At 53.5% G+C, this 16723-nt stretch overlaps 1 protein-coding gene and 1 long non-coding RNA gene across 2 annotated transcripts in view; one reads left to right on the top strand and one right to left on the bottom strand.

Annotated features, from left to right (window-relative positions):
• The window catches only part of VWA5B1 (von Willebrand factor A domain containing 5B1), a 45328-nt gene extending 34993 nt beyond the window's left edge, over positions 1–10335 (top strand). The window contains exons 18-21 of the mRNA XM_004272486.2: positions 1752–1826; positions 2458–2527; positions 2970–3087; positions 4601–10335. Coding sequence (XP_004272534.1) covers positions 1752–1826; positions 2458–2527; positions 2970–3087; positions 4601–5095 — 758 coding nt within the window. The 3' untranslated portion in view covers positions 5096–10335. The remainder of the gene's footprint in view (positions 1–1751; positions 1827–2457; positions 2528–2969; positions 3088–4600) is intronic.
• Positions 10336–11137: 802 nt separating this feature from the next.
• Positions 11138–13590, bottom strand: LOC125963646 (uncharacterized). The gene is made up of 4 exons (XR_007475881.1): positions 13264–13590; positions 12935–13137; positions 12296–12446; positions 11138–11704 (listed from the first exon to the last, which is right to left on the bottom strand). It is a non-coding gene; the product is annotated as an uncharacterized LOC125963646 (long non-coding RNA).
• Positions 13591–16723: the final 3133 nt, after the last annotated feature.

Genomic DNA, 16723 nt, shown 5'->3' with positions numbered 1-16723 from the left:
TCCATCCCACCTTCTGCTTCTTCCAGGATTCCCAGAAGCATCCTTTCCACCTTCACCTGATTTCATTATGCCTGCAGCTTGGGTCCTTGAAGATCCATGATTTGACCATTTGGTGACCTTGCACTAACTCACAGGATTGCCTTAATCCTCTGTGTCTTGGATGTCTGCGTGTCTTTTTGTCCCACTAAAGACAGCCTAACTGCTGCACTAGTCCTAACCCCTTCCTACGTGCCCTCACATGTACAATGAGCATCTCCTGCCTTCTTCTGTGCATGGGAAGGACATCAGAGGTCCCACCTGGCCACTAGCCCCGACCCCCAGATCATAACGATGTTTTACGTGAGGGATTAGAAAGTGCTCACAGACTTTGATGGGTTAAAAAAGGAACAGTTTGTAAGGAGGTGAAAATCCCGAGGAGGATCTCTTCAGAATTAAGGAGTTCTGCCAGCTCCTTGGTCCCTCAGAGCCTCCAAAACCAAGGGGAACCTGCTCTACCCCTGAGCCACGCTGGGTTACCAGTCTAGAGGAAACTTCTGGTCTACCCTTTCCTTTCTCTGTAGCTCAGCTACTGGTGGCCCATGGCTTCCATCAAAATCACAAATCCCTTCTTTTGAATTGTCCTCTGATTCACGCACAGTGTGTAAGACGTCTAAACTCTTAGTCTATCCCAAGCCCTTTCCCTCCCCAAGGATGACAATGGCTAACACTCACTGAGGGTTTTCTATGTGCTGGGCACTGCTTTAATTATCCATGACTCCTCACACCCATCTGAGAGTGTTTCTTTTATTTTCCACATTAAGAGATGAGGAAACCGAGGCTCAGAGAGATTAATTGACTTACACAAGGTCACACCGCAGATGCACGAGAGAACCGAGATTTGAACAAGCCATGTCTGGCTCCAGAGTCCGTGAGGTTAATTAACCACCATGCTCTCTGCCTGCTGGTTGCCTCATTCATTCAGTCACTGGTTCACTCTTGTGCTGCCCCCCGAGCACCCAGTGATAATCAGAGCTTCTTGCCCTCACAAAGCTACTAACGGTCTCATAAGGGAGACAGAGGCTTTGCAGAACAAATCTGTGCATTTTTCCATAATTTGGATCATTCCTGTATAGTATATATGCCCGTCACTCTCCAGCCATTGAAATATTATAATAGTCATAAGAATAATCATCCTGATTATATATTTTGAACAAACGATGTGCAAGTATTATCCCCATTTTACAGATGGGGAAACTGAGGCTCAGAGCCCTCTGACATGTCAATGCCATGTTCTGATGCCTCCTGGAGAGCTGGCATGAACCCACCTTTCCGCCCATCTCCAAACACCATGCTCAGGCCTCTGACCTGCTCCTGCTTCCCTGCTGGGTCTGTAGCTCCCGGCTTTATTGAGCACTTATCATGGACCAGGCACTAAGCACTATCTGTGTATTATCTCATTTACAACAACACAGATCAATACTATTATCCCCGATTTGCAATTGAAACTTATAAAGCAAGTAACTTTCCCTGGGGTTACACAGCTAATCATTGGGAGAGTTGGGGTTTGAACCCAGGCATGTCCGACCCTTACAGTGGAGTACAGGTGGTGTCTTTGGGAGATGAAGGCCCATCCAGACAGGGATGGGAACCTTGACCTTGCTCTCCCAGCCCATCCCCAGGTACTGTGAATTCAGACCAGCACTCTCCTTGGGAGGATGGGAGGTAAGGGGGAGGGCTGGGAGCTCAGGCCTCACTGGCTTCCTCTATTGTAGATGTGGAGGAAAGCCCCACTGCGTCCTTCAGTGAGAACACATCCCCGGGCCGCGAGAAGTACGCTACTCCTGAAGGTGAGTGGGCAGTCTGCCAGCTCTCCCTTTAATTAAAATAGTGATAGATCTTTGGGCCAAGAGAGTGTCTTAACCCAACAAAGTCCTTGTTGGTTCTTTTATTCCTCAAAACAGTTCCATGCACGATAAATAGGAGTATCCACACTTTAAAGGAAGAAAACTGAGACCCAGAGAGGTGAAGTGACTTGCCCAAGGTCACACAGCAAGTTGGTGACAGAGCTAGGCCAGGAATCAGGCATCCCAATTCCCAGCGGAGGGACCATTATACCAACTCACTCTGCTGAGAAGCTTCAAGCAATGTGCCCATTGAGGAAGCTCAATGTCCCTACTCGGGGCTGAAGGGGGTTGATGTGAAGTTGTCACTGTCCCCACAGGTAACCTTCCAGAAGATGCCAGGGGCCACCAGCCAAGGGAACTTGGAGGCCTGCTTCTTTACACACGGACCCACATATTTCTCCCCTCCCCATACCAACTGCATCAGAAACAGCCCTGCAGCCCGATCATTAGCTCAGATCCCTAGGGGTGTAGGCAAGTCCCTGGCCCTCTCTGGGCCTCTGTTTCCCCATCTGGGTAGTGAACAGCTGGACAGGGTCATCTGTCAAGCCCTAACTGTCATTCTGTGGCTCTCCAGGTCCCCTGCGCAGTCTGGCCACCAACACCCTTTCTTCCTTGAAGGCCTCAGAGGCTCTCTTTGGATCCAGGTACATGGGAGTTCCACTGGGGGTTCACTCTACCGCCACCCGTTTTCCCAGGACTGTCCCTAGCTTGGAAGGCCAAAGGCAGGCCCAGGCTGACATTTACACAGAAATGAACAATCTTAAGGATGCCAAGAAGGACCCCTGCCCAGAGATAGCACTGTCTTCAGGTATCACCCTGTTGAAACCACCTCCGCCCCAAGTTCACTTCCAACGGGTTCACGGTGTCTTCGCAAATGCAAGTCCCCCTGAGAGGGCTAGCATGAGACTCTCTGACCACTGGGCTGAACAAGAACATGCTATCAAAAGAGGGTCCTAAAAAGAACACTACCTTGCCCCTCGCAGCCCTGACTTTCAGAAGCTGTTGAGTGGGCTCTCGGGGGGGTGGGATGACCAGGGACACCACTGGGGCAGCGGTGGTCACTCTTCCCCGGCTCCACCCACACAGGCTGAATCTCAACAAGTCCAGGCTGCTGACGCGAGCGGCCAAGGGCTTCCTGGGCAAGCCGCTGACCAAGGCTCCAGAGTCAGCCCCAGGGAGCCAGAGCTTGGACTACGTCCCGCTGGTGAGTGCCCCAGACCCCAGACCCCAGGCCCACACTCAGCAGAGGGGCTGCCCTGCTCCCCTTCCACCAAGGGAAGAAGACCTAGACCTTCCCACCCACGTAGCAGCCGGGCAGAGGGAGTTTGCCTGAGTCTTCCATCTGGGGTTTAGGAGTGTTGCTAAAAGCCAGCGCCAGCACCGTGAAAATTCTTTGCAATCTGCCACCTTCGCTTTAAAAATTCACGGGAATCTTGCACTCCACTCCACCACCTCTGTGTGTCTGTTTTTCAATACATAAAAATAAGCCTTGAAATGATTCACATGCAAGTAAAATGAACACCCCAGGGACATGCAACGTGTTTAGCAAGTGGCTCTGCAGATGCCCCAGCATGCGGGGCAGGGAGAGAAACCCAGGTCGGGGGTGGGTGTCTCTGAATCGAGGAGAAAGGGAGCCTGGTCCTGCCATGTCTGGGGCTCAGTAAGTTTGGGGAGCGAGAGGTGCTGAAAGGAGGGAAACGGTTAGAGCTTCACTGCCCCGCTGCAGCCCCTGCACACCCAAGTGCCTAGTGTCACTTGGAGTTTCCAAATATCCCGGGCAATAGAGCAGGAGGCATGTATTCACTCAGCAAGGATTTGTTGAGCCAGGCACAGCGCTAGCCCCAGGGAGACAACCTTGAACTAGGTGAACATGGTCCCTGCGCTCACGGCACTGCCACGGAAACCAGGCAATTCTGATGGTTAGGTGCTGTGAGGGAGCAGTTGGGTTTGGTGGGGGAGATGGGGAGGGAGGGAGAAACCTACTCCAGGCTTGAGGTCAGGGAGGAATGACGCATGGCTTCTGGAAGGATGTAATGCTTAAGCCCATGCTGGAGTTACATGGTTAAGCCGGCAGTTTACACATGAGAGAGCGAGCTTGGGGGCTGGAGAATGGGTGGAGGGGAAGGAGTCAGGGACGAACCAGCGCTTTGGAAATCATAGCTTGGATTTATTCTAGGAGAACATTGAAACTACTGAGCTGGTGGCCTCCAAAAGGTGACAAGGCCTCTGCCTTACAAAGACCCCTCAGGATGCAGGAAAGATGGAGTGAAGGTGGGGGGACAGGGGAGGGAAGTAGAGGCAGGGACAACATGAAGTGGCAGATGGTGGGCTGCAGAGCTGTTCAGAAAGTGGGACCCGTTGGGACTTGGTAACCGATTGACATGGAGAGAGGAAGAGGGTGGTTAGCTGCCCAGAGTCTGTTGGATGGCGGTGGATGGTCCCAGTGGCCGAGCTGGGTCCACCTGCCCAGGACAAGAAGCAGGTCTGGAGTGAGGATGTTGAGCTGGGCTTGGAAAGTCATCAGCGTGAAGTACCAGTGGGATAAAGCATGGCGGTGCTTGGCTGGGCTGGGTATCCCGCAAATCCCCCGGGTAGGTGGGGCAAGCTGGCAGGGGGAGGTGTGAACCAGCGGGCTGTGTTCACACAGACTTGGGCATGGCCTGGGGCTCCATGGGCTAAAAAGTTTGAGGCCCACTGAGGGGCTCCCACACACACAGGTGTCTCTGCAGCTGGCCTCCGGAGCCTTCCTTCTCAACCAAGCCTTCTGCGAGGCCACCCACATCCCCATGGAGAAGCTCAAGTGGACCTCACCCTTCACCTGCCACCGAGTGTCCCTCACCGCCCGCCAGCCCCCGAGTCCCCAGACGTGCACCAGCCCCTCACCTCGGCACCCCTCCTGTGACAGCTTCTCCCCGGAGCCTCTGGCCGAGGGCAAGCCGGGCTGGGAGCCCAGGGCTGCGGTAGAGCACACAGGGCAGCTGTGGGCCACAGTGGTGGCGCTGGCGTGGCTGGAGCACAGCTCCGCCTCCTACTTCGTTGAGTGGGAGCTGGTGGCCGCCAAGGCCAGCTCGTGGCTGGAGCAGCAGGAGGTGCCCGAGGGCCGCACGCGGGGCGCGCTCAAGGCTGCCGCCCGCCAGCTGTTCGTGCTCCTGCGGCACTGGGATGAGAGCCTAGGATTCAATATGCTCTGCTATAACCCGAATTATGTGTAGAGGGGGAGAAGGGGGCTGGGGCAGCGGCGGGGAGGGAGGAGACCACGTGGGCCTGGTAGGGGGACTCTTGAAACTGTAGCCAGTATACTGGTTGCTAGAAAGAGCCCTGGATTGGCAATCAGGAGGCCTGAGTTCAGTGCCAACTTTGCTACCACCTAATTGTGCAACTTTAGGCCAGCTCCTCCCTCCCTCCCTTCTGGGCCTCGCTTTCGCCACCTGTAAAATAAGTGGGTGAGGTGAGGGAGCTGGACTAGAACCCCAGAACATTCAAAGGTTCCTTTCTGCCCGGACATCCGGAGAGCCATGGAATTTACTGCCACTGGGGGGTAGGGGGAGAGAGAATACAGTTTAAGCCTGAGATCTCTCTGGAGGAGGGTCACATGGGCAATGACCCCCTCAAATAAAGGGTGGGTGAGCGGCCCCAAAGCCTGAAAGTAACCAGACCCGCAAGCCTGCATCCAGGCAGAGGGAGACCCCCCTCTGCCAGCTGCGTTGTGGGATAAGCATTTGTCTCCATGGTGACAGACCCTAAATCCCACTTACAAACTGCCCGGAGAACCATCCTTCCCAGCACTTTAAAAGAGTCACCCGGGGAACTTTTATTTTGGCTTGGAAGCCCTTCATGTATTTTAGTGTTGGTTTGCAGACTATTTGTGACTTCCTATCTAAAAAGAGGAGATGGGCAGGACAAGGGGAGGCACCCTGCAAGCCAAGGTGTTAGCATTAAGCCGCAGCCTGTGCAAAACCAGTCCCCGAAGAATTCTGAGCCATGGTCACAGAAGCCAGTGGAGAAACCAGACGACACCTGAAGTCATTTTACACACTTTCAGGGATTGCGTAATGCAAGCTCTATCCCCTTGTGTTGAGGGGCTAGAGAGCCGCCCTGTGTCGGCTGCGTTTTGGGATAGTGGCCACAGCGCACTGTGAGACGGAGGCGCTTTGTCTGCAACAGAGAACCTTGCTTGGCTGCAGTGCATCTGCAGTGCAGCTTCCACTGGGAGCCGTGATTTATTCGATGAAATGAAAGACTCTTGAAGCTTCAAAGCAGAGAGCCCCTGGGGACGTCCCTCTCTCAGGCCCACCATGTGTACCATGTGGGGACAGGTGTGTCCCAGCCTCAGATTCCCTCGTGGCTGGGGCCCCATCACCTCTGTCCTGCAGACTCCCTTGGAAGTGGGTCTGGACCTCACCAAGGAAGTCCATCAGCTTGGGACTCCACACTGAATCCATGCCCTTGCCCAGCCCCCTCTCCAGGGCCTTAACCTTTCCTAACCAAGGAAAGGATTCCCTTCTGGCTCAGGGCCCTGGCGAGAAGCACCCTCCTCCCAGAGGTCCCCCTTCAGGGATATGTGGAGGACCCCATGGATCAAACACCTTCATGAAGACTCATGAAGACTCAAGAAATGCCCAGTCTTGGGCTTCCCTGGTGGCGCAGTAGTTGAGAGTCCGCCTGCCGATGCAGGGGACACGGGTTCGTGCCCCGGTCCGGGAAGATCCCACATGCCGCGGAGCGGCTGGGCCCGTGAGCCATGGCCGCTGAGCCTGCGCGTCCTGAGCCTGTGCTCCGCAACGGGAGAGGCCACAACAGTCAGAGGCCCGTGTACTGCAAAAAAAAAGAAAGAAAGAAAGAAAAAAGAAATGCCCAGTCTTCAGCAGCGGGTGAGAGAGAGGGGTGTTTCAGCAGAACACCCATCACGTATGGAGAAAAGGCAGCCCCACCAGGTAGCCCCCCCTACCCCGCACGCCACCCACCCCCAATGCACAGCCCTGCCCAACCCTCCTGCTGTGCTGCAAAATCTCCCACGAGGGGATTTCACCTCCCCAGCCCTTCTGAGGCTCTCCTCAAAAAGCCGGTGACCCATCCCACGTGGAGGGGAAGGGGCTGGAGATTTCAGATCAAGTCCCATCTGCTGCTTGACTGACTGTTCTGCTTCAGACCCCCCCACACCCCCGCCCTGGGGAGGAAGCCAGCCGGGCAGCCGCCCACACAGAGGGATGAGGGCTCGAGGCTCTGGCTCCAGACCTTGTCATCTCCCTGCATGCGTCCTCCCCCACAAAATAACACTTGTGCAGCTATGCAGCCAGCAGCCCCAGCTTCAGGGGAAGGAGGAAGGGGCATGGCATCCCCTTCTTGGCCCCCCAGGAATGGAAATATTGTCAGGCTGAGAGCTGAAATGGCTGGCACTGGTTTGGGCAAGTGGCTATCCCTCTCTGGGTGCCCTGGAGCCGGGGTTGGCTGGGGGGTTCCCCCTGCTTTGATATTCCCAGATTCTCTGCCTCTGAGGTGTTTCCCTCTTAGTGACCATGGACTTGCTTGACTGTCTGTGTGACCTTGAACAAGTCCCATGTGCTTTCTGGGCCTCTTTCCCCCTTAAGGTAACCAGGTGGGACTGAGCTGGCCAGCCTCCTGCTTAACCTGCTTCTGGGTCTCCAAGCTCAGTGTGGACACTGACCGGAGCTCAGGTGGTCCAGTACCTGCCCAGTACCTTCCCAGTGTAAAACCAGTGCTGCAAGACCCCTGGAAGGAGGAACTGAGAAGCTCAGCAGAGCGATGGGCACACCACCCCCTTCTCCAGGGACCTGTCTCAGACCCTGCCCCAGTAGCAGTTGCTGGAGCCCTGGATGACTCTGATACACAAGCAAGTTGCTGACTTGTGCACTCCCTGATTCCCCTGCTCCGCACCCAAAGGTGCAGAGGAACAAATGCTCCTTGATTTCAGATAACCCAAGGGCTTTGGGGGACATCTGGGTAAGAGACATTGTTTAAAAACTCCAGTGGTATTGAGAGGACATGGGTCTCAGGAATCTGCCCCAGGATTGCCAAGCAGAGGACCAAAGGGACTTGCTTTAAGGAAGAGAGAAGAACCTTAGGTAATTAGCACATATATTGAAGCTAAAGTGGTTCCAAGGGTTCCTGAGTAGGTGAACCGATGCCCCAGACATCGGGATGGATTTGGATTAATCTGGAGTCTTTGTTAACCTGGCCCTTGCTTTCTAGGTCATGCAGAAGGACCTTGATGCCCTGCCTGGCTGAAGAATCAGGAGGGTACAAATGCTTAATGGCGTTGTCCAAAAGAGCCCAGCCTTTAGTGGAAAGAACGTGGAGCTAAAAGCTGGGGAATTTACATGTTGGTCTAAACTCCGCCACTACTTTGCTGTGTGACTTCTGGCAAGTTGCTTGCTTTCTCTGGGCCCCATTTCATATTTTGTAGAAGGATGAGGTGACACTAGATCAGCATTTTCAGCACTATTTCTTGGTTGATATATGAATTAGCAATTCATGAGAAACTGTCTGGCGGGCAAATATGTTGGGAAAACACTAGGAAAACAGATTTCTTGAAGTCAGGACAACTCAGTCCCATGAATATGTAAATATGCATTGTCAGTCTCCAACGGGTGATTCAGGTCTCCCCGAGTTATTCAGTAGGGAAAATGCTGGTCTAGATCTCCCTTTGGGTTCTTCAGGCACTGACATTCAAAAATCCTTTATTGAGAGCCTACTGTATGCCAGGCACACTGGGGTGGCATAGTGAACATATTAGGTGGTGTTCCTGTGCTTTTTGGAGCTTGGTGAGAAGCATTTGAAGGATGTCTGCTCCATGAACTGTTTCCTCACTTCCTGGCCACCCAGGTGGGTGTGTCTTCACTGGCCACACCCCCACCCTGTGGTCCTGCCCTCTGTGGGTGTGGCCTCAGGCACCATTGGCACTGAAGACCGCCCTAAGCTTTCTGACACTCATTGGTGTGTGAATAAAACTGACCACTTCAGCCAGGGCGGAGGTAGCTGTGGGCCTCCGTGTCCAGGGAAGCAGGGCGGGGGCGGGGGGAGTCCCTGCCTCAAGGGTCCAACCTGCGGCTACACCCAGAGGCAAAGCCCTCGCTCTCAGACCCCTCAGCTGAGGAGACCAACTCCAGATCCCAGGAAAACTGGACCCCACACGTAGGCAGACTTACACTGGACGTGGAAATAAGCAGCATAAGTTTCCAGCCGGCACTGTTGTTTTCTCAACCTGTCCCTTGCCTGTGGACCAAACCAATGGCATCCACTATCCTCCACTGCTAGGGCTGATGAATGGAGTAGCTGGTCCCAAGACTAGCTGCTGGTGGGTTTTCACCTGCTCCTCAGACATTTGAGAAAGCAAGGGTTCCTCTTCTTCCCTTCCAGCTGTTCACGTGGAACAGCTGTCAGAAAAGACCTCTCAAGTTTCCTATTTGGAGGAGTCTCCCGAGATCTGTGTGCAGCCTACCCCAAGGGACTTGTCACCTCCTTCACCTGCCTGGCTGGAACCTGTGTGACACTGCAGCACCTGCCGTAGCAGCGTCCAAATGCTGCCTCTCATTACTTTCATATTGGAATATAGGTGGTGCCCAGACACAAATGCATTCTGCATCCTTAGTGCCCTGGGAAGGGAAAGAGAAGGGCTCTGCTACCCCCAGGAAATAGGTTGTGTGTTCACTGCCATGGCATTTGGAAGATCTTTATTCCCCACCAATCTAGCAAGGACTAGAGAAAACAACGAAAATGGGCACATTCCTCAGCTGTAGCACGCTCTGCAGCGCCAGTGTAAAAATAAACAGGGCAGGGGCGCGGGCGGCATTTTGCAGCTGGATAATCTGATCCGCAGAGATCCGTCCCAAGGTCAGGAGCTTGGCGGCATCTCCTGGCCAGGCCTCCAGTCCCCACTGTGGAGCTCCCTGACCCACGTGTTCACCCGGCCCCCAGCCTTTCGACAGCACTGCCTCCCAGGTAGCCTGACAAAGTGGGATTTCTCCTGTTCATGCTGCAAATCTCCTTGGCTCAGAGCCAGCGACCTTGAGCTTACAGCCGCTTTCCGAGGCAAAGCGCCTCATCTCACTGTGGCCGAATGTGGGCACACCGTGGCATAGTTTCACTATTTGCCCAGATGGCTTTGGCTCAAGTGGCATGGCCGGTGCTTGTCCCCCTCAGAGCCTCAAGTGCCTACAACGGGCTACCCCATCCCCTTGCCTGCTCACCTGTAACGTCCCCATGGTGCCTGTGACACTTCTTGTTCTTGGAATACACATCGCCTTTCTGCCTGGTAGCCAGTTATGTAGACATTGTGGAATCCTGGACACCAGCGTCTAATGTTCACCAATAATTAGCAAAGCATACCCTGGGGCTGTATGCGTGTGCCTGTTCTCAAAGGAATGGCTTCTTTGTAAATGGTGGCTACTGTTCTCTTAAAGGCTTTTAGCTCATAAATACTGTTGAACCTGATGATATGACGAAATTATACTTGTGTCTGCTCTTTTGCTCTCGAAGCCAGTGCTTGGGTCTCAAAATAGTGGTTCAGTGATCCTCTTGCCTCACTTAGTATGATTACATCTGCCTTACGTCTGTCTCCCTCAGGTGACCAACTGTCCCCCAGTTTGCCTGGAACTTGGTGGGGGAGGGAGTCCCAGGACATGGGACTTTGAGTTTTAAAACTGGGACAATCCCAGGAAAATTGGGACAAGCTGGTCACAGTAGTTCCCCCAGAAGCAGAGCCTGAGATAAGGATTCAGTGCAAATAATGTATTTGCATGATTCTAGGAAACACCCCAGGCGAGTGAGGAATTGAATAGCTGCAGGAAGGACACGCAGAAAGGGGATGTTACGAACCTGGTTACTACGATGGGTGTGGACCCTCATCCCCCTGGGGAACTCTAGGAACAAGAGTAGATGCATCTCGAAGCTCACAGGGAAGGAATGGAGTGTATGTGCATCAGCTCCATTCAGCCACTGGTTGAGGGTCCCTCCCTCCCAAGGGCATTACTTGAGGCTGGCCACAGGTGCACCAGCCACGCTGACTTCCGCAGCTAGAGAAAGCCACTGGCAAAGGACAGGTGCCAGCAGGTGTTCAGCCCCTGTGTGCTGAGCTGAATGGAGCTGAAGGGATACAGCCAGACACTGAGAGCACCTGCTGCAATATCTCTGCAGAGCTGTTTGCCCCGTTTCAGATTTTTCTCAGAAGCCATTAGTGGTCCCACGAAATATATTTCTTTGAAAATCGTCACCAGCCACCATTTCGTCTTGGAATCTACACAGACTGACCCCAAAACCAAACACAAGGTTCATCTGGAAATCCTCTAGCAGCCTGCCTTGTTTCCTCAAAATCATTCATCCCTTTGCAGCAGTCAGGGAAAACAGGGACTAAAACAGGAATTCCCAACAGGCCAAAAGCATCACCACAACATGCTAACAGCCTCTAATAGAAAAAATTCCAGGAGCCAACAAGCTGAGATTAAAGGGTCAATTGAAATACTGTTCGCGGGCAGCCTCCATTGGTGATTTTCAGCCAGGTAATGGCCTTCACTAAGACAGACAAGCCCTTTCTCTGATCCCCACCACAGCTCCAAGCTGCTGGGGGACCCAAGGTCCCTTTAGCACCTCACTGACTTCCATGAGCTGGGCACTACCTCCACCTTTCTAAGAAACTTCCAACTTGCTGCTTTGTCCTCTTCTCGCATTGTGCATCCTGCAAAAGCTGGGGGTGGGGCGGGTGTGCGCGTGCGCATCCTGCTGGGATGGCAGTAAGGGTCTCCTAGTCTCTCACACCATGAAAAACGTGCACAGGAAAGCAGGGACTCAGGTTCTCCCCCGGAGCTCTGTAGAAGGAGAGAAGGAAGTGAGCCCAGCGGGTCTCTGGTCCTCCTGGGTCCTCTGTCCTATGGCTGCCTGTCCACTCCAAGGCGCTGCTGGCCCCCTGAGCTCCCTTAGACTCAATTCATCTTTATCCTGGTCTGAAAAAGGGAGAAAATATTAAGTCGAGTCCCAGCCTAGCTCTGCCAAGCTCTCTTCTTCTGCCATCCAGCACAGTGGCCCTCGTTGCCATCTGAGTATCACCTCGAGTCTCTCAACCATCAACCCCACTTGGAAGCATCCGGACCACCCACCCCGATTCCAGCCACCCCAGATGCCAGGTTGGAGGAAGAAAGGGACACACATCCTCTAGGATATAATGAGACATCGGTAATCTGCTAGGAGGGGGTCCTCCCATGCGCTGGGGTGGAGGAGGGGTCCTGGTTACCCAGGGTGGTGGCCACCCCCAGCTCCTGAGCCCTTGATAAGATCTGGGGGGCAAGTTAACTCTCATGGCTCCCTCAGTCACCACAAGCAGAACTAACCTTCCCCTACACTACTCTTAAGCTCCAAATCCTCCAGGTTGCAGATATGGACCCTCCCAGACACGGACTCACGGCCTGTCTCTCCTTCATTCCTGATTTCCGAATCTCTTTTCCCTGGCAGGAAACCCGGGGGCTGCCTGCACAAATGCCTTGGCACTCAGCCGGTTCTGATGCCGTCCAGCAGGGGGCGCTGTGGGCATGCACTGCCTTCCAGATCCAGGGCCTGGGGAGACAACATTTGGGAAAACAGGAGCAGCAGGGATGAAGGGAGGCTTTAGAAGCTATTCCCGTCCCCTGTCAACAGTCTTTTTTCTCTCCTAAAAATGGGTGATTCGTGATGGCTAGGAAGCCCACTGAAAGGCTGTGCCAGTCACGTATTCACCCGTGTGTCCAGATACCAGGCTAGCTCACCTGGGACTGGAAAGGAGAGATAACTACTTAGGCCCTCCCTGCTCTGCCCACGCCTCCTCCCCCCACCATATAGAACCCCCCCCTTCCTTCCCCCAACTCCGTGCAAACCCACTTCTTTCAGGAAGTCTTTCTAGGCCTTCCAGGAGCAGCTTCTTATGGGATATTTTATTAGTGTACGTATGTGTGTATGTCTCCCCCGTCAGACTGGAAGCTCCCAATCACGACTGGCAATCTCTCCCCGCAGGGCAGGGGCTGTGTACCCACACCAGACTGGAGGTTCTCCAAGGGCACATATCTTACCTCCTCCAGCAGACCAGGGGTTTTCTCAAATAGGGCTCTGTCTCCTCCAACAGACTGTACACTCTCGACGGCAAGTCTTGTGTGGCTCCTGTACACGTGTTTTAGGACTCTGTACACAGACAGTGATCGGATGAGGACAGCTATCTTCCCCACTCCCCCAAGGGGGGATCTGAGTTGCCCCCAAGTCCCATGAGCTTTGCACACTGGGTAAGAGAAAGATGGGATTTGATCAGGCCAAAGATCACCACTTTGGGAAAGAAGAACAGAAAGTGGGTGGATGAGACTTGTAAGGGACTGAAGCCACCAGCCCCACCTTGTCTGCACCACACCTCTGCTCTGCTCCTGCAGCTCTGCTCTTCAACCTGCAGGGTCACCCAGGATCTGGTCCTCCTCGCTGCACATCACAACCAAGGTTCATTCCTTCAAGAAACATGAATTGTGTTGCCTGCTAAACGCTGGCCCTATTCTAGACTGGGGATACAGCGATGAACAGAACAAAGTCTCGGCCTGTATCAGTTTGCTCAGGCTGCCATAACAGAGTACCACAGACCAGGAGCTTAAAGAACAGAAATGTATTGTCTCACAGTTCTGGAGGCTAGAAGTCTGGCGTCAAGATGTCGGCAGCATTGACTCCTTCTGAGGGCTGAGCGAAGGACCTGTTCCAGTCCTCTCCCCCAGCATAATCCCCATCCTCACATGGCATGCTCCCTGTGTATGTGCCTGTCTCCAAATTTCCCCTTTTAATAAGGACACCAATCATATTGGATCAGGGCCCACCACAATGACCTCATTTTAACTTGATTACCTCTGTAAAGAGCCTGTCTCCAAATATGGCCACATCATGAGGTACTAGGGGTTAGGAATTCAACATACAAAGACGTTTTTGGCAGGGGGAGATTCAATTAAATCCATAATACTGCACTCATGGGGCTGATGCCCTAGTGGAAAGAGAAACAAGAAACACAAATGCAAATAAATATATATTGGGGTAAAAGGTAAAGCTGAAAAATGAAGCGGTTATAGGGGAAGGGGATAAAAGAGTAGGGAGGGGCTGCCCTGGTGGCGCAGTGGTTGAGAGTCCGCCTGCCGATGCAGGGGACACGGGTTCGTGCCCCGGTCCGGGAAGATCCCACATGCCGCAGAGCAGCTAGGCCTGTGAGCCATGGCTGCTGAGCCTGTGCGTCTGGAGCCTGTGCTCCGCAACGGGAGAGGCCACAACAGTGAGAGGCCCGCGTACCGCAAAAAAAAAAAAAAAAGAGTAGGGAAGATGCTATGTATCCGAGAGCAGTTAGAGACTTCCTGAGAAAGTGACATAGGAGCAGAGACTGGATTCTGAGTGCTCCCCAAGCAAGCCGTTCATGTCTGCCATGTTTTCTCCACGTATGATAGGTGTTTACCAGGAACAAAGTCCTTCAGAGTTCAGTGTGGAATTCACCTCCTCCAGGAAGCCTTCCCTGACCTGCACCCCCACCCCAGGGCAGACTGGACCTCTCCCACAGCTATTATGAGAACTTCTCAGGGGTATTTCAAGGCGGTGTGGTCAGGTGTCTCCCCTCTCAGACTATAAGCAATCTGAGAGCAGAGACTGGGCTTCAATCACCTCTAGGCCCCCTGTGGCGCCTGGACCATTGTAGAGGCTCAGTAAACGCATGCTGAAGTGCAAGGTTAGAGGGTGACCCAGTCACTCTCTCTTTAGTGAAAATAATCAGAAGTTCTAATTTGGGGAGTCCTAAATGTCAGACACGATTCTAAGGCCTTCCCATTGATTCATCTCGTTTGCTCCTCACAACTCGAGGAAGTATCTTTTCGATGTTATAGATGAGGAAACCGAAGTTCAGAGACATGAAGTAATCTACTTGAGGTCAGCCAGCCAGAAACTGGTGGGGCAGGATCCAAACCCAGGTCGGCCCAACTCTAGGGCCAGGCCTCTTTAATTCAAGACATTCACTCATTCATTCACTCCACCTGTGAATTCACCCCATGTCTACTGTGTGCCGGGTACTGCAAGGCTACGCTAACCAGGCTAAGTAGGGGAGGGGAGTGTTTGTTACGGAGCGTTACATTTCTCCCGCATTAGACAAAGAACTGCCCTGCCATGCTCAGGTCCTGGGACTGCAGGCTCACTGCCCCTGTGCCCACCAAGTCCGCTCTGCCCCACACCATCCCCAGAAGGCAAATATAGCCCCCCTCTTCCTGTCCCTCCCCAGAAAGGCAGTCAGGGGCCAGGGGGCTTAAGACACAGGAGGAGAATGGGTGACAAATCCTCCTGCCTTTCTCTCTTCTTCAGATGCTGCTTACTGGGGCCCAGAGACCTTTGCCTTTTCTCCACTGTTTTTGCCCCATTACCCTCTCCTACTCCTGCCCCAAGGAGGGGAAGCAGCAGATGGGCCCTGGCCTGGGACCCAGGTCCCAGCTGCTCCTTCTGTGGGCAGTCCTGACATGTCAGAGCTGGAAAGGATGCTAGGAACCTCCAAATGTCCGCAGCACCCCCACTTTACAGACGGAGACACTGAGGCCCAGGAGGGACAGGGCCTGCACCAAGGTCACGCAGGTCCCCTAAAACCTGCCCTTGTTGGGTCTAAAGATCCCACACTACAGCTTCTCTAAGGCGATGTCATTAGAAGGCCCCTGGGAAAATATACGTGTGTAGGTAAGGACTAGAGATAGGTGACTTCGGAGGGGTAATACCTACAAGCTAGATACTTAGGCCGGGGAAGTCGGGTCCTAGGGCAGCAGAGAGCACTGGGTGAGGGGGAACAAGGGCTGGAAAGAAGGCTGGCACACACAGAAAACAAATCTTGCCGCTCTCCCAATTCTGTAGTAAAATCCACACCCCCGATGCTGAAATAAGATGGGGGTCGGGGCCATCCACACCTCCCAGCAATCATTCAGTGAGGGCAGAGGTCATTTCAGGTGCACAGATTGTGTGCCCCTAGGTAAGTCACTTCCTCTCTCTGGGCCTCAGTTTCCCCATTTGTTAAATGAATGTGGTGGACTGGATAAGTCTCAAGGTTCCCGCCACCTCTGAGGCTGGTGAGTTTAACATCCTGATTCCAGACTCCAGAACATTCCAGGATGAAAGGGTGGTGCCCCTATCCCACTCTCAGCCCCCATGACGTTGTGTCAGCTCTCCTGGAGACAAGGACTCTTCCCCATGGGGCATAAGACTCCCAGCGTTCAGGCGGCAGCATCTAGCATGGCCACATCTGGTCCAGGGATGGAGAAATGAGCTCTGGGCATCTGGGGAACGTGCAGAGTACAGAGCAAGCCCGGAGCCTCAAGCAACCACCAACCAGGCAGATCGACCGGGTTCAGTTCCAGAAAGCTCTGTGGCCATCTCAACACCCCTTGGGGCCAGAAGCTTGATGAAATAGCCATCAGCAATCAGAGGTTTGGCCCTGGGTAGAGCTTCTGGGCTGGCCGCTCCTTCTAGCTTCTGCTTGTCACTAGCTATGGGAGTCACTTCACCTCTCAGAGACCCTGTTTGCCCATCTGGAAAATCACCATACCTACCTCAGCAGTGTTCACAGGGAGAAATGCACTTGGCCCAGTGCAGCTCAGAAGAGGGACCCAAAAGGCCCCTGCACAGCTGCTTTAAACCAGTCTTTATGGGGGGGAGGGGCACAGTACCCTGGGTTTTATTAAACTGCAACTCCAGTCCAGAGGACAATTTTTAGGGTGACACCAATGAGGCCTGGGAGTTGGCAGACACTGTACACACAGTACCAATAATAAAATTCAATGAATACATGTCCCCAAGTTAGCCCCCTGTCCCCCCCAGTGAAGACT

Source organism: Orcinus orca, chromosome 1, assembly GCF_937001465.1.
Source record: "Orcinus orca chromosome 1, mOrcOrc1.1, whole genome shotgun sequence".
Classification (NCBI taxonomy): Eukaryota; Metazoa; Chordata; class Mammalia; order Artiodactyla; family Delphinidae; genus Orcinus; species Orcinus orca.
This window is presented reverse-complemented; position numbering and strand designations above follow the sequence as displayed.